Source organism: Mesoplodon bidens (assembly GCF_964165515.1).
Source record: "Mesoplodon bidens genome assembly, chromosome: 19".
NCBI classification, from domain to species: Eukaryota; Metazoa; Chordata; class Mammalia; order Artiodactyla; family Ziphiidae; genus Mesoplodon; species Mesoplodon bidens.
Genome location: NC_138179.1, coordinates 54,800,266 through 54,828,043, shown reverse-complemented (window position 1 = coordinate 54,828,043; position 27,778 = coordinate 54,800,266). Strand labels below are relative to the sequence as shown.

Below are 27,778 nucleotides of genomic sequence, written 5' to 3'. Positions count from 1 at the left end.
CCCTCTCTCTCTCACACACACACACACACACACACACACCCTCTCTTTTCTCTGCCGGCCATCTCGGCGCCTTTCCTCCGCGGCCCTGGCCTTCAAGAAGCGCGCAAGGGCCACTCTGGGAGCCGCCGCGCGGCGATCCTACAGCGCCCCAGGGAGGGGCAGGTAAGCCTGGCGGGATCCCCGCCCGGGCGGACGCGAAGGAAGGTGGCGTCCGCGCCGATCCGCCGCCCGGGCCCTGTCCTCGCCCCCCAGCTCGCTGGCGCCATGGGGACGGGGACGCCCGAGTCCCTTCGCGCCCCCGCGCCGTCGGCGCCGCTGCCCCAGACCTAGACGCCTTGCCCAGGCCTCCCAGGGCGGGGAAGGGGGCGGCGGCCGGCAGCAGCCTAACCCCTGGCCCCAGCGCCGTCACCTCCGTCCCTAAGCTCTGTCGCGCCCAAAGCCCCGGGTTCCTGCAGCCTAGGAAGACGAGCGGAGGAAGGCACTGTCCGGAGAGGTAGGTAGACGCTCCCTGCCTCCCACCAGCCGCTGGGGGCAGCGACCGTGCAGCTCAGAGCGGCGGCGCGGAAGACCCCTCTGGAGCTGGGCACTCCCCCAGCCGCACTTTGAGCGCCGAGCGGCCACGGCGGGCGTGGGCCACCCGGGTCCACCAGCTAACCTTGAGCTCCTGACCCATCCAGCCTCCCGGGTGGGGCTTGGGGCGTACCCGCAACGCCTGCCCCCCCAACCCCCGCCGTGGCTCCCAGGAGCTGGGTGCTGAGGGCAGCCTTGGATCCTCTCCGCCGGGTCTCCCTGCTCACAGCCCCGGATTCCAAGCCGATATAGCCAGACAGTCAGGGGCCGGCGGCCCTGAGGGGCCTTGTGGGTGGGCGTCGCTTGGAAAGGGACAGTGGTTATTCTTTCTCCACAGAAATTAGAAATTGGCCTGGAACTCTGCGTACAGACGGGAACCCCCAGGCCCCCAAGGTGCAGACTCAGCTCTCTCTCTAGCGGCCTCCTGGAAGGAATGGAGGGAGAATGTTTGGGGAGAGTCTCTTGCTTCGGACGGCCTTTCCACGCAGTAAAGGGGACCTAGATTTCGTTGCCCTCCGGACTGTGCTGAGGCTTGCGTGGCCTTCTGCCTGGGAGAGCCTGTATCTGACTATGGAGGGATGCCAGGCGCCGCCATCTTACTTGAAACTCACACTCACAAAATGATGCGTGTGCACTTTTGTAGAGGGGCTTGTTGTTTATGGGAGGGGGCAAAAGCCCGGGAAAGGATCTCAGTCTGTATGGACTGGGCCGAGACAAAATTACTCGCCTTTGAAAAGGCGTGTAGAGAGAAGCAGGCATAAAGGGACTGCGTGGTGGGTAGTTCAAGGTCTCCTAGGAATTAGTAATCCTCAGGAGTCAGAGAGCAATTCTGTATCAGGGCAGCGGTGCCTCTCAGAGTGTTAAGCAGTCGTGTAAAGGTTGAGGATTAAGAATTCGTGAAAACATGCAAAAGAGACAGGAAATTATGTTCTGCCAATTGTGCTCAGTAATAAGTGTAGCAGACGGGAAATGGATATTTTCACCTATTACTCTCCCCTTCCAAAGTGGAACAGCAGCACACAGTATATTTCACGTATTCCATGTATGGTAAATGTGGAAACGTACAGCACAGAATTGTACTTCCCAGTATCAGTAGAAGCACAAAGACCCATAATGGGGAGGAGGTGTTCCCTCAGAGAAAGTCCTGATCCTTGGAGGAAGAGAGTTTGGTGGAAGACAGACAGCTGGGGGCTTTTCCTGATATGATCTTCCCTCTAACTCCCCCTTTGGGGCTGCAGCTCCTCCCTCTCTCTAGACTCTGGAGCAGTGGGCTCCAAGTCCAGAGAGGCCTCCTCACTCCCCCAGCCCAGGAAGGATGAAGCCCCCTTCTACTTCCAGTCACATTGCCCTGAGCTCCCCAGGGGGCAGTTGCCTGCAGCCATCTGCCAGGGTTTAGAACCACCACCCTGACACACACATACACCACACACATGCACTCTGCCCCAGAGGAAATGCAAGGAAAGGCTTTACTCGTCCCAGGTTAGGCACTGTGGGAGACCTCAGAGGCCCTTAAGAAGAGCCCCTCACTCTTCCACACTGCCATTTGGGAGACCCAGACCCCCACCCTCACCCCCAGAGTATGGTTGGCAGTTCTGCCTTCTCACTGCCTCAGAAGCACTGACCCCATGACTCAGGCAGCTGAGAACTTAGTCTCTCACCCACCCTGCCTCCAGCTTCTCTTCCTGGCCTGATTAAAACAAGCGTCAGGCTAATCCAAATGCTGTTGGATTAGAAAGAGAGTCTGATTGTTTTAATCTATTGGAATCCTCTCCCTTGTTTTCTCCTCTCTCATCACTCTCTTACTCTTGGGTTTTGTCTTCTCTTTCTCCCCAAACATAGAAAGACAGAAAATCCATGGCTCCTCTGGATTTGGAGGGAAGGGACAAAGAGAAAGGAGGGACTATTTGACCCATCCAGGCAGCACCCAGAACTGTGATCCAGAGCACCAAGCCATCATAGGAGACCCTGCGCTCCAGTGCTTAGAGGTTATTTGATTCCACAGTCCCCCCTCACCCCAAGATCCAATGGCACCATTTTCTTTAAGAGGAACTAAGGATTTGGGCCTTCTGCAGTTTTCAAAAAATAGGAAGAAGAAAAAAATGCTGTAGTTATTTGGGTGGCCAGATGTGGAGGAAGCAGGCCTGGGCTCACAGAGAAATGAGTCCTCAGAGCTGACGGGGTTGCTGGGCCAAGCCTGCCACGATTGAGCCCTGGCGAGGGCAGGCTTGGCCCCTGACCCAGCCGGCAAGGGACTCTGGCCTGTTCACCAGGTGGAAGTGAGATCAGGGGGCTGAGGGTCCAGGTTCCTCTCCTGCCTGGCTGCCCTATGGGCTCCAGAGCCCCCAAATCAGGAATAACTGAAAGGAAAACATCCCTGAAAACATCCAGATTTGTAATCTACTTAGGCCCCTAGACCCATCCTGAAAACAGTGGAGAAATCTGCCTCCTTGGCTGACTTTCAACTTTGCCCGCTCCATGTGGATGGGTCAGCTTGAGGTTTCAGATCTTGGGGTCCGGAGCTCACTGTCTAGGGAGCTAGACTGTGGGTTGGGGCCTCTCACCTCCTTTCCTCCTGCCCCCCTTGCTTCCTTCTCCTCCCAGAGCTTCTCAGAAGGTGACCTGGGCTTTCTTGTAGAGCCATGAAATCCCACAATTTCAGAGGATTTCAGAGTCCCTTGAATGTTGGGTTAAGAACTCCTATTTGGATTGATCAGAGGAGTTTGCGTATGGAAAATGCTGAGACCAAATATGGTCTGTTAACATAGGTCTTCACTCTTTCCCACTCAGCTGATACCTTGGTGCTTACCAGGTCCACCTCCTGTGAAAGCACCCAGGCGGCTGTGTTCCTCTCTCACCACTGTCTGTAAAGAGAGGGGCGAAAGCCAGCGGGGACTGAAAGCTGGGACAAATCCCGATGCCTTCTTAGGAAGATGCTGAGTGGCTGTCCTCAGCCCACTTCCCATCCTTCCCCTACCATCTTCCGTCCCTTCCTCAGCTCCAGTTACAGGAATAGCAGCCTTTACCTTGCGGGGGTAATTAAGGCCAAAGCACCCCCAGCCCAGCCCATTTGGGGGCGGCTCAGAGTCTCCTCCTTCTCACCGCCCCGCTATTGAAGTACTCGGGCTACTGTTCAAGGGTGAATCTCAGCTGGAGTGGAGGTGAGGGCTTAGTCCGAAATTAACTGGATATTAAGTAACAATAATGAGAAACATAACCATGACCTCCTGAACCTCCACCATCCAGAAAAGTTCCTCCTTAAACTATGGTCGAAGCCCCCGCCCCAGTCGGACTAGAAAGGACTGGTCAGAATGCCCAAAACTCTTACGGAGAGAGGAGTCAATATCCAGAGATCTTGTCCTTTAAAACAATAAAAAGGGGAGAGGGCCCAAATTTCTACTCGTTAAACCTCTTACCTCTTCCTCAGTCCGTTAGCTCCTTGCCCCCGGGGAGCCGGGATCCTGGGCTCTGATGTGAACCGGAGGGAACAAGGCTCCTCCGGATGCTGAGATGCCCCTGCCTGCCTTGCGCGCTGCAGTGGGACCAGGACTCCTGGGGAGTGGGATGGTTGGAGAAGTCTTGGCGAGGAATTTGGAGCCGTTACGCCCCTCGGTCCCCGACTCCGGACGTGCTTGGGACTGCGGGGAACACCGCAGGTCCTGCCTAGGGCTCTCTGGCGCTGGGCCAGCGCGGCAGCCCCCGACGGCGCGCACCCCGCGCTGCTCAGCTGGGGTCAGCAGCTTCGCCTCCGGGCTGCGCGTGGAGTGAAGATCTCGGTGCAGGGCGCTGGCCTGGCCGTGGGCAGGAGGACTGGAAGGTCGCCAGGCAGGGAGGCGGCCGCGCCGGAGCCGCAGAGTCGGCGTCCGGAGGAGGCTCAGGGGCACCTCAGGACTCCGAGCGCCTCCAGCCGCAGGTTGGCGCCGGAGGGGTGGGATCTGGAAGCCTGGGGGGGTCTAGCACCGAGCCCCGGCCCTCCGGAGGCTGGGGCCCGGCTGAGGGATTAGAAATGAGGCTTTCAAACCCGGTCGAGGTGTCGGGGATCGGCATTTACGTAGCGAAGGGAGGTCGCAATTACAAGGTGACCCCCCCTCCCCCCGGACGCCGCAACGCCAAGGGCCTGTAGACTCACAACCTCTGCGGTCTAAGGGGAGGAGATGGGGTGGGATGGGGGCTCTGTCCAGCCTCCAGCGCAGGGAGCACCTCGCCCCAAGCGGGATGGCGGCGAGCGGGGACCACCGGAGGCCAGGGCGGGGCGCCCTTTCCGAGGGAGAGTCTTCTTGCTCTCCTGCTCCGAGGGGGCGTGGGCCCTAGTCTCTGGGTCTCGGCGCTCGGCAGCCCCTCAGGAACAGTCCGTTTGCTCCCTCCAGGCCGCCCACGCCGCTTGCCCCCATTTCCCCGCCCTGGATTTCCCCTGCCCGCGCCCTTCCTCCCCACAATTAACCACCTGGCGAAACCCGCCAGTTCCCGGCGGAGGGGCACTTCTCTCTTCCCGAACCGGCTAATTAATTAATCAGAGCCCTATAGAGACCTAGGAGTTGTAAAAGGCAGTTTGGAACGAGGGGCCGCTGACTGGGGTAGGAACCTCCCGGTAAAGATGGGAGGAGGGAGGCGCGCCTGGCCGCCTCCGGCGGCCCCTCTGGGTCCTTCTCAGCACGCGGGTTTCAGCCGCTCCACCTGCCCGCCCCACTCCAGCTCCTGCCTTCCTGTCCGGCTGTTTCACTTCGATCTTTGTCATTCTCCAGTTTCTCTCTGGCCGCCTTCGAGGGCCCCTTCCTTTGTGTTTGCTTCTGTCTACCTGTCCAGGTGTCTCTCGCGCCCTTTTCCGCGCCCAACCAGGGCCAAGAGAACTTTAAGGTCATGGCGAGTGGCCCCGGCTGGCGGTCTCGGCTCCCGGGTTTCAGACACTGCACTGTAGGCCTGGCTGGAGCTGAGAGAGCAGGAGATCCGGGGAAAACAGGTCCTCCCCCCACCCCATCCCCCCAAGAGCAGGGCATTCGTGAAGGGAAAACAGATCCTGAAACTTTCGGCTTGGACCAACTCAGGACAAGGCAGCAAATGGCTGAAGACCCAGGCCCCAGTGGAGAAAAGCTCCATTTCATTTTCGTTAGAGACACAGAGACCTTGCACATCCCTGTACGTGGGCAAGGGTGCATGAGGTGGGGATTGGGCGTTGTGGGCTGCTTGTCTCAGTCCTGGGGTCCTCAAAACCTGTGAGCAGGTGCCTCTTGTTCCGGGGAAGGCTAGGTGACAGTATCCATGCGACCTTGTGATCCACACAATTGTTGGCCGGCTCCTTTAATTTATCTTGTCAGGTACCCAAGTAAGTCTGTTTCACTGCTTCCCTCAGCATCACATTTGTGCTATTTGTATGTGAAGAGTGAATTAAAAGTTCTTAGCATTTTGGGGATCACTGGCTCATACTTTAAAATCTGATGAAAGCTTTGAATTCCTCCTCCCCACGGAGAAAAATGCACTTATGTAGTATTCACCAAATCCCATAATTTCAGAGGGTTTCAGACCCTTCGGACCCCAGGTTATGAACTTGTATTTGGATCAATTAAAGAAGTTGGTGTCTGGAAAATGCTGAGACCAATATGGTCAGTTAACTTAGGTCTTCACTTTTTTCCCTGTGGCTGGTATCTTGGTGTTTGCCAGGCCAACTTTCACCTTTATGAATGCCCATGCAGCAGTGTTCCTCTCCCCACCACTACTGGTGGGGTCTGAGTTCCCAGTGAGAGTTGGTCTTTCCTCCCTCCCCAGGACCAGGAGGCTTGAGAAAATGGGAAGAGCTTTGTTGGGGGGGGGAGGGGGGAGCTGATCTTGGACCAGCCAAGAGTGGCACCAACTGCTAGAGGGAAATAGGGCTTGGGCAGCCTCCCAGGGAATAGAAAACATACCGGAACTCCTGGGAAGGGAAGGTTATTTGGCAACAACCCCCTAGATAATCCTGTCCGTGAGCCGAGCAAATGGGGATCAAGCAACAGAATGTTTTTTATGTTTTTGTTTTTGTTTTTGTTTTTTTTTTGCGGTACACGGGCCTCTCACTGCTGTGGTCTCTCCCATTGCGGAGCACAGGCTCCGGACACGCAGGCTCAGCAGCCATGGCTCACGGGCCCAGCCGCTCCACGGCATGTGGGATCTTCCCGGACCGGGGCACGAACCCGTGTCCCCTGCATCGGCAGGCGGACTCTCAACCACGGCGCCACCAGGGAAGCCCCAGAATGTTTTTTGTGTCCCTTATTGATCTACCTGTTTGGTTTCCTCAGATACCCCAACTCTTTGTGGGGCTGGAGACTTAGCCAAGGTTAGAAGCTGGGGGGATACTGAACTCTGGGCTAAAAGGGGAAGATGTTTGCTCCCAAACATTTCTGTAATCTTGTTAGTAGGAGCCAAACAGCAGGTGGCCCCTGACATGCCTGGGGGACCTCCTAGTTTCACCCAGACTCAATGCTGTGGCTTGTTAGACTTAATTCTTTCTCCACAGACTAGTAAAAGCTTCCTGGCCTTCTCTCCACTGCTTTAAGTTGATCAAGTTAGACCTCCCAGAAGAAAAGTCCGGTTTCTTTGGGGTCTGAGAAGTGAAGAAACTTTCTTCTTCTTGGACTATGTTCAGACAAATTAGGGCAACTGGAACTTATCTGGCTTTATTACACCCTCCCCTTACACACACTCCAAACCCCCTCAATTGCCTACACATTTCAAGCAAATGTGACTGGGGGCAGGAAAGACCCCAACCCATTCCTGGTTGCCCCTCTCTGAGCCTGGCACAACTGACACCTACCAGTGCCAGCAGTTCTGGGCCGTAACAAGAAGCCAATGGCTGGCTAGTAGTATTCAGACACCTGCCTGAAAATAAAAAGAAAAAATAAACCATTTTCTGCTTGGGACAACTTAAACTGAATAATTCTGGCTGTGAACACCTGACCTAAATGTTTTTAGTCAGAGCAGAAGAAATATATGCCCATTTGTTCCTTTCTTTACTAATTTAAAAAGCTAGTTGGTGCTCTTAGGAATTTCCGGCTGAGGGTCAGGGGCCTGTAGTCACCCCTCCTCCCTTCCTCATGCCCCTCTGCCCCACCCCTCCTCCCACAGGACTATCCCCACCGTGGAGTTGGCCTCCTTCTGACAGAGGAGGGGAGGGGGATGCCCTCTGACCATCTTGCTCCTCCCCTGCACTGGGACTTTGGCCCTGAAAAGGCGATGCTGCCATTGGCCAGAAGTTCTTGCCCCGCAGGGTTGTCCCCCTTCCCGGGCCTCTGGACTAGTTTCTGGGAGCAGAGACTTCTCACTGGCTGCAAGTCAGCAAGGCTAACTGGTGGGGTGCAGCTCCTGCTGGAGCCCCAGAGCTCAGCCCAGTGCTGGGCACACAGTAGGCACTCAGGAAATGTTTGTTGAATGTGGAATGAAAGTTCCCACCAGACAAAGGTCTGTGACTTGTCTGGGGACCCTCTGAAGCTGGTGCATGGAGAGCTCCAAGGCCTCCTGGCTGCCCAGGAAATGAGCAAGACCTGGTTTTTCTCAGGCATTTCTCAGATGTTCTGTTTTAATTCCAGCTTTCTGGGGTCCCTATTTCTTTTCTACCCATTCTCTAAGGCAGGCTCTTGCTCACTCCGGCAAAGGGAAAAGGCTCACTGAGAAGCTGGAGAAGAATATACCACCACTCCCCAGACCTTTCCCCCAACCAGATCCAGATACTTCAGGCTAAAGGGAGTTTGAACCTGAAATGAACCAGATAATTGCCCCAATTCTCTGTTCCTTATTGAAGAGGTAGTTACAGGCCAAGAGGTTCAAGGGGCCTCACTTTTATGGACATGGCTCTAAGTCAAAAGAATACATTACACATATACAGGCTGAGACACACACCCTCCAACCTAGACTGATTCTCTAAGAACAAAGCAGGCTTCCTCCTCCTTCCCCTTGCCTCCCTCCTCCACCTCTTTTCTCCTCTTCCTCCTTGTTTTTTTTTTTTTTTTTTTTCTTTTTGCGGTATGCGGGCCTCTCACTCTTGTGGCCTCTCCCGTTGCGGAGCACAGGCTCCGGATGCGCAGGCCCAGCGGCCATGGCTCACGGGCCCAGCCGCTCCGCGGCATATGGGATCCTCCCAGACCGGGGCACGAACCCGTATCCCCTGCATCGGCAGGCGGACTCTCAACCACTGCGCCACCAGGAAGGCCCCCTCCTTGTTATTAATAGTTACTTTTTACTCCCTGTTCATCAGGCATTGTGCTAAGTCCTAGATACGTTGTATGTTCATTAATCCTTGAAACACACTAAGAGTTAAGACATCCAGATTTTGCTGATGCAGAAACTGAGTTACTTTTCCAGGCATGAAGCTTGTGCGTGTGTGTGTGCGTGTGTGTGTGTGTAAAATAATGTCGATGTGATACTGGCAGACCTGAATGCTCAAGTGGCATAATGAGGATGAAATAAGGAAAATTGATAACGAGAAGAACTTAGAAGTTTTTGAAATATGGAATATTTTAAGAGAACGCAGTTCCTCCTGCCCTAAAATGAACAAAGAAGTGCTGCAATTAACTAGCTAATTCCGAGCCCCAAATGCTTTCCCTTGAAGTGGGCTGATAATGAGGCCAACAGTATGTTCGCAGTTGAATTCGCCTGATGTTGCTCCATTTCCCCCCCCCAACTTTTGCGAATTGATTGGGCAATCACAGTGAGATGCACAGACACCCCCTGACACGCATAGACTCACACACACAGGAATGCTGACACGCACAGACCCAACTTTATCCTGCCTCCGGAGTCTTTTATGACTCAGCCCTGGGAATGAAAATAAAGTTTGGAGCAGAATAATGCCCCGAGGCCGGGTAGGGCGCAGCTGCTCCAGATGTGCGCTTGGTATTTAGGCGTCCGCGGGAGCCCCTGCCTGGCTGGGAGAGGAGCGTCTCCCGGGGCCCAGACCTGGGCAGGCGCTGCGTCCGCAGTAGCCCCACGGTAGGCACGTGCCCTTTGCTGCCACGGCCCCAGTGGCCCCCTCGCCTCTCTTCTTCCCTTCCTTTCCTGCAGAGGATTCTCCGGGACCCCTGTCCTAAGAATAACTTTGGACAAACTTCTCTTAGAGGGCTCTGCAGTATAAAATGATGTCTCTGCCTTGGGGGAAGGGGATGAGCGACCCATTTCTCCCAACCTCTCCTCAGGTCCTGGATGTCTCTGAGCTCAGACTCAGAGGGACTGGGTCCTGAGCAAGGCTACTTTTCCCTTACCCCACCCTATAACTTGACTGGCCCCATTCAAGCCAAGGAGAGTGACCCAACAGCCTGCCCTAAGGCCCCTTTCTTAGGGGTTTATGGGACAGCCATATATCAGGCACCTTCTCTTAGCCATGGGGTCTCTTTTACAAAGTATTCAAACTTTACAATATCCCCATCTGTCCAGTAGGTCGCTTTCATCCGGGCCTTTGAAGGCTTAAAGCACTTGCCCATGATCGCACACAGCTAGGGAGGTTCTAAGCAGCTTGAGCTGGCCAGTCCTGGAAGGGAAAGGGCAGGACCTGTCTTGGCTCTCGATCTTGGCCAGCCTCTCCTATATCTGGCTCCAATTCCATTATGTGCCCCCCCCCAAATCTTAAATGCAGAAAATACCAAACTTCCACCATAGACAACCTCCAAAGGCTGTCGTTCTGGAAATGAATTTTGCTTACAAGAAAGACAGTTTTTACTAGGGTCGTCAGAATTTGGAATAAGAACATTCCATTCGGAGGAGAGGCCACGTCCTCCAGCCCTGCTTCACCACTTTTAATAACTGCTCTGATCTTGGGTTAACCACTTAATTTCTTCGGGCCTCAGTGACTTTGTTTTTTTTTTAATTTTATTTATTTATTTTTCGCTGTGTTGGGTCTTCGTTTCTGTGCGTGGGCTTTCTCTAGTTGTGGCGAGCGGGGGCCACTCTTCATCGCGGTGCGCGGGCCTCTCACTGTCGCCGCCTCTCTTGTTGCAGAGCACAAGCTCCAGACGCGCAGGCTCAGTAGGTGTGGCTCACGGGCCTAGTTGCTCCACGGCATGTGGAATCTTCCCAGACCAGGGCTCGAACCCGTGTCCCCTCCGTTGGCAGACAGATTCTCAACCACTGCGCCACCAGGGAAGCCTCTCAGTGACTCCTTTTGCATGTTATGGGAGGGGGTTAAAGATCCTGGCGCTGCCCCTGAGCTGGCTTCTGGAGAGATCAAAGGCGATTTGGGCTGTGGAAGGCTCCCTAGAGTCGGGGATGGGGTAGGGGGTGGGGAGCGCATGGAGCCATGATTAGCTGTGGATTCCTTTCCCAGCCCTCACTCGTTTAATCGTGTTTCTCTTGCTTGGCAGAGGGCGCCAAAGGCGACGCGCGGGCGGCCAGCTCCAGGCCAAGCCCAGTGCGCCTGCAGGAGCCGGCCCCTTCAACCCGGCGCGGGACACAGAGCTGCGGGAGGAGGATCTTCTTCAGCGCGGGCTCAACGCCAGGGCGCCGCCTAGAGGTCGGCAGCCGCCCCAGCCTCATCCGCCAGCGACCACAGCTGCTTCCGCAGCCACGGCCAGAAACTGGGGGGAAAAAATCCAGCTCGGGTTTCAGGAACACGGCTTCTGGCACCTTTGACTTGTCTGAGACACTCCCCGCCCTTAATGAACCCTAGGAAGGGACGCTGGCCTGGAAGGCCCAGAAATATTTAGTCTTGTGACTCTCACTAAATGGGACGGGGTGGGTATCTCAGTTTGGGTTTCTTTGAGGGATCCCGTGTTGTGCATCTGTGTCTGCACTGCCTCCTCTCACCATCCAAATTGTCCGGCCTCCTCCAGTTATGCTAGATCTCTGCTTTATCTTCAAGGAGGGGAGGGAGTAGGGAAAAGTTGCCCCTAAATCTAACAGCTTAGTCATCTACATTGTCGATTTTCAGAATGATTTGGAAATGGACGTGCTTTGGGAAAAGTATTCGGAAAACTTTTGAGGGTGAAAAGAAACATTGCCTAAATGGCCTTTACTCACTAAGTGACCATTAGCTCGTGTATGAGTGACATTCAGGAATGTGCTTGTTGGCACCAGCGCCCCTGTTGGTGGGTGTCTGTGCTGAGCATTTGAAAGTTGACTGTGGGGCCAGGTGACCTCGGATGAAAAGGCTGCCCGGCATCCATGGTTTGGGGTGCTGGAGGCCCCGTGCAGAGAATTGTATTTGTTAAACTGGAATCCATGGCCTGGGTTCTCAGGATGGGGTAAGGGGAAGCCACAAAACTCCTGAAAAGTGTGTGAAATGTGTGTGTGCTCAGGTGTGTCATTCTAAGGCTGTGGTCTCTTCCTTTTTTTCAGATTCCACAGAGACCCAGGTCAGCAATGGGCAGGGAGCCAGCACACTGACCTGTGTCTGCCCCTCCCCAACCTAGGAGGGCAGGGGTGGGTCATAACACTCTAGAATGGTATGGAAAGTGCCGCCCCTCAGGTCTGCCCTCCTCCTGTCACTAACAACTCCCAGAGGCAAATCCTCTCTGATGGAAGGAGTGACTCTTTAGTTAAAAATATATAGAGCAAGATGAAGGGTGAAATAAGGGAACTGGAGCACATACTGAGGAGGGGACCTGGAGGGGGCGTTCCCATGCATATCCTGGAATATGAATGTTGGGATGGCAACAAGCCCCTTCCTGTCTTCCAGCTGTTAATGAGCTTCCTGATTCCTCCTTCCTGGTGAAGGGAAGGGGCCTGAGGGCATCCCCCACCCCTTGCCAGCTGAGGCAGAGTGGGACTGCCTGAAGCATAGTTAACCTTTCAGAAAATGTGGGAACTGTAAACCGCAGCCTAGTATTTTCTCGGTCCATTCCACTTTTTATCCATTTTGTAAAAATTCCCAGTAGTGCTTTAGGGCCTTTTCTTGGAGGGGGAGGGGGAGGACTTGGCTGGTCACGCAGGGCCACACCTGTGTGTCTGTGTGAGGAAGGTGAGGGTCAAGTGCACCAGATTCCCACCTGGGTCTGCAGCTAGGCCTCAGTCCTGTACCCAAGACTTGCCTGCGCCTCTTAGACCCGAATCCTTGGTCGTTTTGTGAAGAACTGGGAGGCATGGTGGAATTCCTTTGCTCTCCCACCCCGAAGCGCACCTAACCAGGCCCCTCCAGCAGACAAAGTGAGCAAGAAATCAATAGCTTTACTCCTAGTTATCTGGAGCCCAAGGGGAAAAGGGATTTTTCTTAGTTTTGGTTCATGTGGTCGAATTGCGATTCCAAATCCAGATTCCACAAAGTTTTGTAAAAAACGAACGGCTCCGAGCAGAAAAGAACTATGGAGAGGATTCGTGGAGGTCCGGGTAGCGGTCATTTTTGTTTGATTTTGAGGCTTTTAAGGAGCCGCAGAGGAGAGTAGACTGTGGCAGAGCTCGGCAGAGGGCAGCTTGGACACTACTCGGCCCTGGCCGTCATTTCCACTTGGGTGAAGACCGGCCCCTCCGTTTCTCCTCCGGGCACCCTTGCCCGGCTCAGCCCCCTCAGACGTTCGGATTCCCCTCTCCTCCCTTCTAGCAAGTACCTGGCAATAAATGGGGCGGGGCAGGGCAAAGATCTGGTGGCTAGAGACGAAAAAAGAAAAAAACCCGCTTTCGGCGGAAAGATGCAAAGAGCGGAGGTCAGGGCGTGGCTGGCAGAGCCCGAGCTTTAGCGAGCGAGGACCGGGGCGCCCAGCTGTGCCTCGCGAAGAGCGGGGCGCCGAGCCGAGGACGCGCGCGGGCTCGGTGCGTTTTCGGTGCGAGCGGTGGCCTCCAGCCCTCGCGAGCGCCGAGCCGGCCGACCGGGCGGCGGGGACCGCGGGCCCAGTCCGAAGCCAGGCCGCTTCTCTCCACGCGGACACGGTCCGTCCGGCGAAAGAAAGGGGCCGAGCGGGGCTTCCACGGCTCGTAAACTGGTTTCCCCTTCCTTTAACCCGCCCCCGGCCGTCTTTCTTTTCAGGACAGGAGGGGATGTAAACCGTTTGAAGTTCATCCACACGGTGAAGTTTTATTGTATTTCCTGCCCCCAAGATTTATACGCGGGAGGGGGAGAGGGCGGCCCCGCAGACTCCTCCGCTCCCTCGGACTTCCCCGTCGGACACGTGGCCGCTGGGACCCTCGCCCCCAGGGCGAGGCCGAGAGGGAGCCGGGCCGGGCGGGATGGGACCGCTCGCTCCACGCCTCCAGCCCCTTCCGACGGTCGCTCCCGCCCAGCGCCGCCGCCGCTGCCCAGGTAAGTCCGCCGCTCGGCCCGCGCGCAGCCGCCGCCGGGTGCGGAGTGTGCGCCGGGGCACCTGTGAGGGTGCGGGGTCTGGAGGGGCGTAGGTGGCAATAGGGGACATCGGTGCGGGGCGGGGAGCGAAGGGCCCAGGCTGAAGGTCGGGAAGGAAGGAGCAAATTTCCCGGTTTCATCTGTGAATTCAGAGTAGATTGCCTTACCTGGGACAGCTCAGCCTCTGTGGAGCCGGGGTAGGGTGACTTCCTGGCGACTGCTCAGGTCAACCCGCTTTCCCTTCCAGTCCTGGGTTTCTGTTTGCTCCCTAGTTTTCCTGATACGTTCTCCCGCTCTGCTTTTTGGCTCCCTCTCCGACTGTCAGTTTTTCTCCACTCTCTTGTCTATCCCCGGTTCAAAGTTGGGGTCTGATGTAGGGCTTGAAGATTTGGCCTCTCAGAGCTACCCTGGGTGACTCTGGAATAGGGGCAGTAGCCAGATGGTGACCGTAGACATACCTTGATAACGGTTTGAAGTTGAGAGAGAAGTCTTTTTGGCTGTGGAGACCTCCAGCTGCAGAGACAGAGGCTGAGAGGCAGTGACCAAGCAGGTATATCCCCAGGGCCCGGCCCAGGCCTGAGGCTGGGCCTAGGGTCCCCTCTGACCAGGGCTCCTGGGAGAGAATGAAAGTTCCTGGAATCTGAGCTGCGAGGACCAGCTCCAGCATGTTTTTGCCTGGAGTCCTGCCTCCAGTTCTTTGGACACGTTGTTTACTAGCAACTGGGTTCTGTTTGGGAAGAAGTGGAGGAAAATGGAGTTAGCTGGCCACCCCTCTGGGCCCACAGAAATGGCGGCAGTGGCCTGCCCCCAGTGAGCCCTTGACCCAGAGCGTGAACTGGAACTGCTGAGTGAATTAGGTAGTTTCATGTTGTCGGGCCTGGGCCTGGATTTCTGAGCACACCGACATGAAACCACCCGACTCACGGCAGTTACTGTCCCTCGCTTAGTTGGAGGAGGGGGGGGGTAGTGAAGCAGAATCAGGACTGCTGTATCACCCTTGCAACACGGTGAAGAGGTTTGATGTCCCTAACCCAGGAGCAGCAAGACTGTTCCCTGGAGAAGAGATCTGGGATGTTCTAGGGTGTCTTCCACTTCTGTATTTGTTTACATGTGTGTTGGGAGGGAAAGGGGGAATGGGGAGCATTGCACTCTCCAAAGGGACATTTCTGGGCTGTCCTGCAGAGTCAGAAAGATCTGAGTTGGGGCTTCAAGCTTCCGGCTTGGGCTCCTGTGTACATCCAGACTCTCCAAAGAAAGTCTCCCCAGCTTGGCAAATGCTTGATTTCAACAGAGACACAGGGGGTCCTGGAGGTCTTTGTAACTTTTTGTGGGGTAGACAGGGCTCCACCTCAACAGGGAGCTTCAGGTCCTTGAGGAGGGCTCAGTCTTTCCCATTCTGAAAGGGAAACATCAGAATCCCTTGCAGTCTCAGCCTACAGGCCCCCAGGGTCCTTTCTAGGGCCCCCCAGTGGGACAGAGGTGGGTCCAAAAACATCCTCCCTTTTCCCATCCCTCAGCTGGCCCCTTCCCCACTGAGTGGCTAAGCCTCCCCTGTAGACCCTTAGGCTGGGCTACGGGTATACGCAGGTCTGGAGGGCCACCTCCCACACCCAGAGAGGCCCGTCTTGCAGGCTAGTGGGGACCCCAGACTGTCGGACAGTTCAGCCCAGGCTGATGGAGTGACAGGAGATAGAGCAGGGGCGGGTGGGACGGGGCAAAGCTGTGATACCCTCTGTGACCCCAGCCCTCTCCAGGCTGCTGGCTCTCTGCCCAGGAAAGGAGTAACTAGAAGTGCTGGCAGAAGGAGGGGTACAGTCCAAAGCACAAGCTAACTTTTGTTCCCAAACTTTTTCCCCTGCTTGAGGCAGAGGAAAGGCGGAAAGGGGCCCGGGGAAGAGGCTCGACCGGATGGGGCTCTGGCTCTGGGCTGACTTGGAGGGCGAAGGGTGTCTCTGAATAAGTGGACCCTGCTAGGGTGGAGGAGGCCCTTGGGAGACCCACCCTCAGCCCGGGAGGAAATGCAGCCCTCAACCCACTGTCCTGGTGAGCAAAGGCCAACAATGCTGTCCCTTGACATTTTCTTAGCCTCTGGTCTGGGTGAAGATGGTCTGGAGTGTCCTGCTGCATACCTTCCTTCTCCTCCGGCCTCTCACAAAGCTGCCCAGCCACTCAGAGCCTGACTGTCTTCCATCACTGGCGTCCCTTTGCCACCCCCTCCCAGGAACAATGCTGTAAAAAGAAAAAAGGGGGATGTTAGAGAGAAAGGAGGAAATAAAGTCTTTGGAAAGCAGAGTTTTACAACAGCCTCAGGTTTTATGGAAGCAATTCCGTAATAACCTTCTACCTGCTCAGCTCCTTTCCGCCCCGCCTGCCGCCCACCCCGTTTGGCCTCCTGGATGCCCCCTCCCAAAGAGTCAGCCACCCCCGCCCCAGCATTCCATATTCCTGGTGGCTGATAGTTGGTAAGAAGATTCCTGAGTTCTGCTTGGGCCGCTGAACTCTCCGTCCTTCCTTTCACCTCTGACATCCTGGGAGGGAGGTTTGGGAGAAGATTTCGTTACTTTACAGTTAAAATCCCCACTTGGAGTGTGTGGAAGCACTAAGAACTGAACCCATGTGTGCAGATTCGATGTGATCCCTTTTGGAGTCTGTTGTGTGTAATGGGTGAAGGTTCTGGGGGCCTTGATTTCTTCCCCGCTGGAGCAAGTGTCCCCACACCTCTTTCTTTCCCACGGTGGGTCTGGACTCTGATCCTGGATCAGAAGAAATAACTCCAGGTGCTTGGGGACATAGACGTGGGGACTTTTCTAATTTCGTTGTACACAGCAGTGCTTTTGTATGACCTCCACAGTTACCTGAGAGCTTTCACAGTCAACTCATTTCTGTCCACTGGTCAGATTCACACTTGTGTGGGACACGCTTGCGCACAAGTAACGGTGCCTTCATCCCCGTGTCCATTGCTACCATGAAGTAAGCATCACACGATGTACTCTGTCCCTGCGGTTCTGGGTAAGAGACACAGTAAAGGATTTCGTGGTCAGACAAAAAAGTCACAAAATTGCATGACCTGCCCTGGGCCAGGAATTTCTTTCACCTTCCAGAGAAATATTTTAGATGGAAGTTGTAAAAGAATCCAGATTTAAGTCACATGTGTTTGCGGATACGGTATATATTTTGCTTGAATATCAAGTCAACAGGCAGATTTTCAAGTGAAGCTTCTGAATCAGCTGATGTTTTATAGCCACAATTCAAGTACGCGAATACTCAAGTTTTTTTGCCCTTTCTATAAGTGTGTGATGGTTATAAAAATGTACACACAGGCTCCTGGGTCATAGATCTTATGTGAGCAGAATTGTAAACCCATATCATTCAGAGGGGTTATACACGCATCACGTACACACCATTAGATCTTATATACAAATGCTCAAGCACATTTAGTATTATAGCTGGGCAGATTTATTTATTACATATTCTATACACAACATAGAGCACAGCACATGTGCACACTGGGTTCCCCATAAAGAAATATTGATTTGAGATATAGGTACAGGAAACACACATCTATTCAAGTACGCATGCATAAATTTCAGCTTAGTTTATCGATTAAAAAACGTTCCCCCTTCTCCACTTATTATTTTTCTTTTTCTTTTTTCTCCTTGCTTTTATTTCCTTCCCTCTGTTTAGATTTTCTCTCTCTTCTTATAGTGAAGCGCCCTTCCAAAAGCAGACCTTAAACCACAGACACTCACCGGCTGGTCCTGGCCAGGGCTGGCCTCTGCTTTCCCCACCTCAGCCTCCTTGGTTCTTGGCTGCTCTGGGCCCTACTGTGGCCAGAAGCTGTAGCTTTTCCCTGCCTGCCCTTCCTGGAACTATCAGCTACTGGCCCCAGCTGTGTTCAGGCGCAGTGCTGGTGCAGGGAATGGCAAAAGGCTTCGAGAGGGTTTTCCTTCTTTCTCTTTAGGACTGGGGGGAGGTGGGGAGCAGTTTGGTCTCTCAGGGCAAAGTGACCCCCACTCAAGCAACCCCTCTATTAAGCAGTTCTAGAAGCTGGGCTTCAGGGGCCGCAACTGCTTGCTTCTCTCTGTCGTGGTGGGTACCATTGTCTGGGAGAGAAAAGTATGTTTTGGGGGGTGGTCCTCAGAGCACCCGAACAAGGGGCTTCCTCTCAGCTGACCCTTTAATCATTTGCCTGAGCTGGAACGGAGCTTCAATTTGAGGCAGCGGTGCTTTCTAGAAAGCCTGGCTGAAGTGGGCCTCCTTGCTTGCTGTATCTGGATCCCCACCCGGAGGAGATGAGAGCTGGGGCACAGACTCCAGGGCTTGGGTGCTATTTCATTCTCTTCCCTCCAGAGCCACCTCTCCTGAGAAGACATGAGACCTCCAAAACCTGTCACTTTGGAATTATTTCCACCCTCCAGCTCGTTTGTGAGCAAAAATGAAGTTCTGGTCTCAGAAAAGAGGCCTGGATCCCCTGCTTACCCAGCGCACCCAGGAGCCACCAGGGGTTAGGGACAACTCACCAGACAACCAGCAACCCACACACCTGAACCCTGTCTGCTGGGACACTCCACCCTTGTAGAGCACAAGTCATGAGCCTGAATGCTCTTCTTCCTCTAACTTCTTCCCTACACTAAGTGGCTCTCTCACCTTCTCTCTTCTTGCAAAGAGAGACGGCGGCCAAGCCAGGGCCAGAGTAGGAACCACAAGGGCTGCAGCCAGAGCCCAGCATCTGCACAGCCTGGGTCTTAAGAACAGCCCAGTGCTGTGACTTTGCCATAAATAAAAAAAAACCCTGCCCACAGCCCACATGTCCTTTTGGGCCCTAATTTATATACTACAGAAAGTCATATACTCAAGCCCGTCATGCTTCATAACACCATTATTTACAGCAGGAGAGGAGGGGGTTTTTTTCTGAAGAAGAATATATTTATTACAGGTAAAGCCAACAGCAGACTCCATAGGTCTGGCAAATCGAGAACAGGTGCTTTGCCTTAACTGTGATTCATTCACTAGACGCCCAGCTTTTTCCGCTGGCGAGTCCGGGGAGCTCCCTCGACTTTCCCAAGCGTCCAACCGCTACTTAGAAGAATTTGCATCGGATTTCCCACTTGGGTCCTATGGAAAAAGCAGATCTTCACGCTATTTGGTTCCGGATCTGCTGGGCTGTCGCCCTCGGAGAGCTGGAGTGGAAAAGGAGGGGGCCGGCTGGGCGCCGGCATTGATCTTTAAAAAATCATTTTGAAATCGCCATAATGTGAAGAAATATGGCGCTTTGCCCTCGTATTTCACATGTAATGACACGAGATGGCTTCATTTGGAAAGAAAAGCGGGCGGGAGTGTGTGCGTGTGCGGAGGTGATCCACAGCTTTCTGCACGGCAGAGGGGTCCGTGGCCAAAAAGATAAAACCTCAGATTAGAATGGTCCCGCTTCTGTTAAAACGACAGGGCTGGGGCAGCCTATCTTATAAGGGCCCAGGGTCAGAGAATGCTGAGAAAATCGGCCCCAGCCTGCCCGAAACCCGACTGGAGAGGATCGGGTCTGTCCAGGGGCCGCACCTCCCTGAGAGCCCACACCACGAGAAGCCACGGCACCCAGGGCAGAAGCTGGAGGAAAGGCTGCTGGAGATGGGCCAGGAAGCCAGCCGGTGGCCCCGAGGGAGCCCCAGCGCAGGGCCGCAGAGGAGATATCAATAAAGCGGGCTATTTGGAAGCTCCTGCGAGAGAGTCTGCGGGAGGGGAAGTGGCGGGAGGGCGGGAGACTGACCCTGCAGGCTCCCTGTCTATGCTGGTGTCCAATACAGCGTGTTTGGAAATCTTTCCGAGCAGGAGAGGCGAAAACTCCGACTCACCTCCTTCCCCACTGGGTGGAAGGGGAGATAACTCTGGACCCCTTCCCACACCTCTGCTCTGCTGACACCTTAGGGAAGTTCCCTTAACCCTTTCTCCTGTTCGGCTCCCCCATCTGGGCAATTTTAAGGGTCTGTTATTCAGTGCAGGAAAGGAGAAATGGCTATGCACCCCCCTTTCCTCTGACCAGGGCCAGAGAGAGGCCCAAGAAATTTAAAGGAGCTTTGGCTATCTGTATTAAACTCGTTCAGAGGCTCAACTTTCCAGGGGCTGATGAATCCCTTTAACCTCATGCGGGTTCTAATTTCGGGACAGCTAAATTTTAGGACAGGATCTTTGGACACGAAGGCCCTTTTATTCCCTTCTCCCCTCCCTCAGCCACTGAAGGGTCAGGAGAAACTCCCAGGCCTACAAACCTCCCAAACTAGTTACAGAGTCCCCCTCCAAAGCAGACAACATCCTATAAAATCCCAACTTCTCCCCCATCTCTTTTACTTCATCTCCAGTGGCTTGCTGCTGCGCTGTTGTTTAATAAATATCTGGGGTCAGGGGACAGAGAAGAGGAAAGGCGAGCCGGCGGGGTGGAGTGGAGGTGTGTTTGGCGGGGGGGGGGGACGGTACCACCTCCTCTTTCTTTAATTATGCCCTGGGCCTCTCCGGCTGCTCCCCAGGCTGGGGCTCGCTCCCTCCCTCTGTCCTGCGCTCCCTCTCTCCCTCCCGGACCCGTCTGGGGAGAGGGCTCCACAGCCAGCGTCCCTCCCGAGGCAGCCCGCTGCTTTCCCTCCGCCTCTCCTCCGCCCCCGCCGCCCCAGGGCGAACACAGCCCCCCTTCCTGCAAAAGGGGGGGGGGCCGGCCGGCAGCTCGGGCTGAGGTTACGTGGCCGCCTGAGCCCTGACGTGATGGCACATTGCATCAGCATAAAACAATCCGTCCTCGATACGGAATGCGGTGCGGACGGATGACAGCGAGAGCGCAGCCCCCTCGCCCGATTGATTGATGTCGGAGCTGACGCTTTATCAGGCAGTCGGAAAAACTTTGACCAATCATTTTGCAAGGAGCGCTGAGCCAGGCTGCTCCACTGTACTTTGTTGGCTGAGAAGTTGAGCAGGGGTGGGGGTGGGAGGGTGGGGGGCTGGGGGGGTCGCGTCCGAAAGCCCTCACACCGGTCCGGGTGCCACCTCTCCCTGCTTGGGCGCCGCGCGCGAGCGCTTCCCTTCCCCCTGCGAGCGCCCGGATAATGTCTGAGAATGTCCATTTCTGGGACGCTTAGCAGCTATTATGTCGACTCGATCATAAGTCACGAGAGTGAGGACGCGCCTCCAGCCAAGTTTCCTTCCGGCCAGTACGCGAGCCCCCGGCAGCCGGGCCACGCGGAGCACCTGGAGTTCCCCTCGTGCAGCTTCCAGCCCAAAGCGCCGGTGTTCGGCGCCTCCTGGGCGCCGCTGAGCCCGCACGCGTCCGGAAGCCTGCCGTCCGTCTACCACCCCTACATCCAGCCCCAGGGCGTCCCGCCGGCCGAGAGCAGGTATCTCCGCACCTGGCTGGAGCCGGCGCCGCGCGGCGAAGCTGCTCCTGTGCAGGGCCAGGCGGCGGTGAAGGCGGAGCCGCTGCTGGGCGCGCCTGGGGAGCTGCTCAAGCAGGGCACGCCCGAGTACAGTTTGGAAACTTCGGCGGGCAGGGAGGCCGTTCTGTCTAATCAAAGACCCGGCTACGGGGACAATAAAATTTGCGAAGGAAGCGAGGACAAAGAGAGGCCGGATCAAAGTAAGTTATAAAAAGTGAGGAAATACCCAGGCCGAAGGCCAGGCGAGGGGGAGGGGAGGGGAGGGGAGAAGCAATAAACTGCGGACAATGTGAAGGGAAACCGCGGCGACGGCCGGAGAGCGAGCGGGGGCGGAGGGAAGACGGAGGGAGGCAGCTGAGCGCCCCAGAAAGGGAGACTGAGGCCGCTGGAGGAGCGCCGCCCCCACTCCTCCAAGTCCACGGGGGACCCGGGGCGCAGGGACCAGCTCGCCGCTCTCTCGGCCTCCCTTCCCCCACGCCCCCGAGGCCCGGGCTGAAAGCCCGGGAAGAAGCCGACCACCGCCGGCTGGGAGAGGAACTGGCAGGGCCGGGGAGGTAGCCAGCGAGGCCGAGAGCCCGCGCGGGCCAGGGCGGGAGCGCACCGGGCTGCCGGGCACCGCACGGCTGGCAGAGCTCCCCGCGCCACGCGCACACCGTAAAAGCCGGCCAAGGGGTAGTGGGAGGGGGCTCATTAGGATTTTATTTGCGATGCAACAGCTTGACGGAGGATTGTTTTTAGCAGATGTCGCTCAGGAGCCGCTCAGGGTCCGCAGCCGGCGCCGGGAGGGGCGCTGGAAGCCCGGGACCGGGAGACTGAGCCCCCTCCCCGGATGCGCGGGCCCCTCCCCGGGGGCCTTCCCTCCGGTCGCCCCCTCCCCTCCGTGGCATCCTCGCCCGGGTTGCAGCTTCCTTTTCTGCGGCTCCCGCTGCTCTCCGCGGGGCTCCCTAGCCCCAGCCAGAGCTGTCCGCCTCGCAGGGATTTGGGGAATCGCTTCCGAACTTCGCGGCCGACCGGCTGCGTGGAGAAGGAGAGATCCCCCGAAAGGACCCTGGGGAGGAGAAGGGTGGGGGTAAGAGAGGCTTGCGGAGAGGCTAACTTTATCCTCGGAAGGTAGTTTCTCACCATCTCCCACCCCTCCAAAAGCACCCCCGCCAGGACCCGAAGTCTGGCTAATTTCCAGGATGTGCTGCTCTCTAAGGGCGGCAGGAGGGGAGTCGCGGATGTTTCGTTTTTTAAGGTTGAGAAGGGCAAACTGGTCGGGGCTCTTAGCCCCCAGACAATAACCTGCAGGATCGTGGGCACAAGTCCTCAACCCTTACTCTTTTTGGAGAGTGAGGGTCAGATTTTTTAGTCTTTGCTTGCCCTGCCGGATTTCCCATCAGCAGGGTGGCCCAGAGGCCCTTTGGGGGTGCCCTTGCCTCCTGGAGGGTAGAGAACTGAGGTCTCTGTGAGGTCCCACCACCGCCAACCTGCCAGGGTGAATCACAAGAGTTGGCATTTGGGTAACACACGGCTCTTCCCAAACCCTCCCTGCTCACCCCCAAACAGACCCCCCCACCCCCAAGCCCACAAACCCTACCTGGAAAGTCCATTACTGCAAGGCAGCAGTTTGGCTAGAATCAATAATTAACCGTGTTTTTCCTCTTTCATATTTAATGCGGCTGTGGGTCCCATCCCAGGCAATCACATTAAGGAAATAGCTGCAGATTGGTAAGACACGGTACTTAGTGTAGGATGAACCAGATTTTTTTTTTAAATATTCAGTGCTTTTCATTTGGGGTGAAGGAATCTAGTAGAGGGTGGCTGTTATTTTTAATTGGCTCTGCTTTATTTGGCAACTTTTCTGAGTTCAGGGGTAAGGAGAAGAGAAGCCTGTATATATGTTTGTTTCCTCTTTTTTCCCCTCTTCTACTCAGTCACCCCTTCCCTTTCTCTGTTCCCTCTCACCACATGGAGCCAGTTGGAGTTAGCTATGCTCTGAAGGACTTCTGTTACCCCCACATGATCCATGGCTCCCCCCGCTTAGGACTGGACCAATCTTGCATCCCAATTTCCCTGAACTTACTTTAACCAAACTGCGAGCTGAGCGGGAGTGGAAAAGGAGACTATTGCAACCATAAGTTACCTGTGAGCCCCCAGCACTCCCTTGTCCACAGGCTGGAGTTGATAAGTGGTTGCAATTGGGTTGCATGTGAATTGGAGTGTGCTGGATGTTAGCGTCTCTAAATGTGAATCCCTATTTGTGGTGTGTGGTGGGGGGCAGTGAGATATCTGCACAGACACACATGGCTGCTGCCATGTGGCCAAGAGATGCAAGCTTGTGATCAAGGCAGGAGGGTGCACTCAAACTGGACTGGAGGGCCAGGAGGTCTCTTGGCTGTGGCTGAGCAGAAGCCACTCTCCTCTCCCCCAGCCCAATCCTTCTCTCACCTCAGACCTAGAGCCAGGACCCTTCAGTCAGCCACCACTGGTTAGTCTGGTAGAGCTGGTGGGGGGGAGGGCTTTAGCCAGGCTGGGCTCTGACCTGAGTCCTAACCAGTTCCGACCCAAGTGGAGAAAGACTGAGTGAGGACCCGGGGCAGGCAAAGCTTTGGAAGTGGTGAGAAGCCGGGCACACGTTTGGCTCCATCCTGTCCAAATAACTCACCTGGAGGTGCCTATAGCAACTCTTGGCCCATCTCTGGAAGCCTTTCTGGGAACCTGACGGCCCAGGTGCCCCTTTCTCCAATGTCAGATGGGGAGTGGAGACCAGGGGTGCACCCTCTTGGAAGGAGAACTCGGGGGCCCTTCACCTCCTTTCCTTTCTTTGATTCTATCGCTGCTTCTCTTTCAGCCAACCTCTCCGCCAACTGGCTGCACGCTCGCTCTTCCCGGAAAAAGCGCTGTCCCTACACCAAATACCAGACGCTGGAGCTAGAGAAGGAATTTCTGTTCAATATGTACCTCACCAGGGACCGTAGGCACGAAGTGGCCAGACTCCTCAATCTGAGTGAGAGACAAGTCAAAATCTGGTTTCAGAACCGGCGGATGAAAATGAAGAAAATGAATAAGGAACAGGGCAAAGAGTAAAGATTACCCCCAGCCCTCCTCCCCACCCCTTCCCCATCTCATGCTTATTTATAAGGGATGGCTGTGGAGCCTGTGCTGTCTGGGATGTATTCAAGTGAATGGGGAAGGGGGGGTCTTTTTCTTCAAAGAAAGTCCTTTTCTGCATCTAGAGCCTCTCTCCTTTCCTTTGCCTTCACCTGTCCTTCTCTTCTCCCTGGGCCTCAGGAGGGAGTTTTATTGATTTAGAAGGTAGATGTAGTTGGTTCCTAAGAAGGTGATGGGCCCCAAGGAAAGAGTGCCCCTAGTAGAGCCCCTAGCAGCCCTCTTAATTTTCCTGGGAAGCTCCAGCCCCTCGCTTCCAGCCTGCTTGTTTCCCCCCTGTACCTATCCCAAAGTCACCCAGGGACACTCCAACTGCACACAGCCCAAAAGACGCCCACCTGCATAAAGCCTGGAGCCCACAGTAACAACGGGAAGTGCTCACAGTCAACACTCAAATGAAGTGACACCCTAAATGCAGACCATCACACCCCAAATCTAGTGGAATAGCCCACAGACCATGAGGCAAGTCCAGGGTCTGCCCCTGATGCAATTACACACCAAGAAGAAGTCTAGAGACACACTCCGGAATGGGGCGCTGCAGCGCAAAGGTCCCAGCATCACACCACCATCCCCACGGAATCCTTAACTATACCCGGGCATGGACTCAAGGGCAAGTGGGGTAAATTCAGCTCCCAAGCTAGTGGGTTAGAATGGGCAAGGAAAGGCAGCGGTGGTCTTATGAGAGTCTCTTAGGTTTTAGGAAGGTAGTCCACATACACACATTTTGCTGCAGGAAATGTTTAATTCTGCATGTTGTTTTCCTCTCCTTCCAACAAAAGGAGGTCAGATCGTGGGTTGTAAGCCTTGGCAGTGTCGTCCTCACGTTCATCTGTGTCCCGCTTGACAGAGACTGTAGCTTCTCTTGCTCAACACCGGCCCTGCATTCTTCCGCATCCTCCCCAGCTCTGAAATCAACTCTGTTCGGCCAATCCACCTTGCACCAGCGAGCCAAGTCGCCCCTGTAGAAACCCCCCTCCACCCTCCATCCTCTGCTAGCTCTACCCCTGCATAGGCGGAAAAGCCAAGTCAGGAGAACCCGATGGAGAATTTATGGTGAATCGATTCCCGGGCTCCTCTCCAGAGCAAGCTGTGGAGGAAAGGGAGGAGCGAAGGCTCCCCGGGCGCGCGGAGCTTGACTTCTTCCTCCCGTCCTGCCCAGTCTGATCCCTGCGGAGGAGCCCCGGGCTTGTCAGCTGCCGCCCCAGCGCAGAAGCGCAGAGACCAGCCCCAGTGCCTGCCTTTGCCTCCCGACACTCGGGCCTGGATGGCGATCTGCGCGCGCACGCTTCTGGGGAGCAGTCCCGCTTGCTAAGGAAAGAGGCGAAATCGCACCTAAGCATTAGGCCAGAGCTTACTCTCGGCTTCCTTTCCTCGCCCCGCTACCCCACCTCTCCAGTCCCCTTCAGGTCATGGACTCTCTCTCCTGCTTCTCCCGACCCTGCAAGGGGACATTCCAATAGAACTTCTTTTGCTTTGTCGGTGGCAGTCGTGAAATTGTGCTGTGTTTTGTGATTTCTTTGGGGGTGGTTGTCTCGCCTGTTTTCAGTTGTTGCTTATATGGGAGGGTTGTGGGTGGGAGTGGGGAGGGCGAGGGGCTTAGAGCTGATTGTTTGTTTTGGAAGGAAAAAAACAAAGAAAAAGAATAAAAAATATATGTCACTCTAGAAAATAAATCTCTCCTGTGTGTCATTCTGTGTTGGCTCGCCTCACCTGACCAGAGGTAGAGATGCTAGTTCCAAGAGGGTGGCTTGGGATACAGAGAGAGTCCTGTGCCCAAGAGGTTGCAGGATGGGCTTCCTAGTGGAGCTGAGAGCTGTCCAGACCAAGGTTCCCAAGACCACTGCTTAAACTGAGCAAGAGCCTTCCAACAGGAGAGCTGGGAGACTGGAGCGGGAGAAAAGGAGAGATTAGTGGTTTGGAGAGGGGTCTGGGTCTGCAGGGAGCAATGAGAATCTTCCTCTTAAGTTGCACCAGAGACTTCCCCACCAACCTCCAGAGCCAGAGGACGGCGAGGCCTGCCCTGCCATCCCTGGAAGCAGGTCCTCTCTCAGCTGGCTGAGAGAGCCACCTTGCTTTGGCCACTTTAAAATATCATGCAAGTGAAGAAGGCAGTAACTTCGTTCTGCTATTCCCTGCAGCAGAGGGATGGGATGCAGATAGAGGCCTCCGGAAGGCCAGGCTGTCCTTTCTTCCACTCAAAAAGAGTAAGCCCCTTAGGGTTTTCAATCCCCACCTGGAGTTTGAGGCTCCATTTTGAGCCACAGGGTAGCAGCCTTGGTGTAAGACGGGTGGAGTTTGGTAGGGGTGAAGGCAGCTCCTACAGGCTGCGAGAGATGGTTTGAGTGTGAAACAGAAATGGTTCAGGAGGAAAAAACAACAACAACAAAAAACCCTTCCCAGTCGGACCCCAGAATTAAATTCGGTTTCAAGGCACCTTTCTGTCCCCCTCAGACTGTGGCGTCCCACCAAAGCCTCAAACGGGGAGCGCTGTTCTCGGCAGCCCGGCCGTTCTCATCCAGCCGCTGGGATTCTGCTTCTGCCGGGCTGGCGCTTGGGAGCCGGCCTCCTGCCAGAGCCTCCCACCGGGCCCACGCAGCAGCGCTGCAGTCCGCGGAGACCCTGAGGTTGGGGCAGAGGTGGGGACAAAGCCTGGCCCTCGAGGAAAGCAGCCTGGAAGCGAAAAGGCCCTGCCTACCCTCTCCGGCGAACGGAAGGATGAGCTAATCGGAGAAACAGCAGGAGGCAGGAGAACGCGAAGCTCCCGATACAGCTGGGCCCCAACCCGCATGCTCCGAGGAGGGTTCCAGTCGATATAGAAAGTGAATCTGCCTTTAGAGCTTGTGTAGAAGGGGCTCCCTCCCCATCCTGGGCTCCCAGGAGCCAGCCCGTGCCGAGAGGAGCCGAAAAGGCCGGATTCCGCCCAGAGGAAACGCAAGAAAGTGAGGCAGGAACTGAACGGAGTGCTGCGGGGTCGGGGGCGAGGGCGCCCCGGGAAGCCTCCGGCGGCGTCTGGATCCCCAGCCCGGGGTGGCTTCTTTAAAAACAAACAAAGGCGAAGATGCGGAGGCTCGGAAGCCGGAGATGGGGAATCCGCCTGTCATAAAGAGAGAGATTCAGAGAGGGGGACCGGGAGAGTGCGAGACAGAGGGAAGCCGGGAGAGGAATTCAATGCCGTGTGCGCAGCAATAAAAGAATATGACCGCTATAAAAGTTTATAGCGTATAAATTTCTGAAGGTTAAGAAACTAAACAGCAGCAAAGCAAACAGTGAGGGGAAACTTTCCGGAGCTGAGAGAGCCACAGCTGGGCCTGGGCTCCGGGTCTGGCGGGCGAATGGGTCGGCCTGAGTGGGCCGCCCCCCATCCTCACCCTCCCTAAGTGCAGGGCGCGGGGTTTCCGGGGGCCCCAAGGGGCAAAGAGGGGAGAGG

At 55.5% G+C, this 27,778-nt stretch overlaps 1 protein-coding gene and 2 long non-coding RNA genes across 5 annotated transcripts in view; 2 read left to right on the top strand and 1 right to left on the bottom strand.

Annotated features, from left to right (window-relative positions):
* The window catches only part of LOC308607190, a 28,656-nt gene extending 24,184 nt beyond the window's left edge, over positions 1-4,472 (bottom strand). The window contains exon 1 of the long non-coding RNA XR_014013974.1: positions 3,984-4,472. This is a non-coding gene — a long non-coding RNA (uncharacterized lncRNA). The remainder of the gene's footprint in view (positions 1-3,983) is intronic.
* LOC308607188 lies at positions 23-13,740 on the top strand. 3 transcript variants are annotated; one of them, XR_014013971.1, is made up of 4 exons: positions 23-162; positions 908-963; positions 10,884-11,253; positions 11,857-13,740. It is a non-coding gene; the product is annotated as an uncharacterized lncRNA (long non-coding RNA). The 3 variants fall into 3 exon arrangements; XR_014013972.1 differs by lacking the exon at positions 11,857-13,740 and having other exon boundaries at positions 10,884-11,848; XR_014013973.1 differs by lacking the exon at positions 11,857-13,740 and having other exon boundaries at positions 23-493; positions 10,884-11,848.
* A 6,825-nt stretch (positions 13,741-20,565) lies between these two features.
* Positions 20,566-25,912, top strand: HOXB9 (homeobox B9). Its single transcript, XM_081218902.1, has 2 exons — positions 20,566-21,401; positions 24,035-25,912. The coding sequence occupies exons 1-2, from the start codon at positions 20,885-20,887 to the stop codon at positions 24,268-24,270; spliced, it is 753 nt and encodes a 250-aa protein (XP_081075028.1). The 5' UTR covers positions 20,566-20,884; the 3' UTR covers positions 24,271-25,912.
* The last annotated feature ends 1,866 nt before the right edge of the window (positions 25,913-27,778 follow it).

What these genes read in the sequence shown, in the direction of transcription:
- HOXB9 (XM_081218902.1), top strand. Translation starts at nt 20,885, where the DNA reads ATGTCCATTTCTGGGACGCTTAGCAGCTATTATGTCGACTCGATCATA. An exon ending in CAAAGAGAGGCCGGATCAAA is followed by an intron (nt 21,402 to 24,034) that starts GTAAGTTATAAA and finishes CTTCTCTTTCAG; the next exon opens with CCAACCTCTCCGCCAACTGG.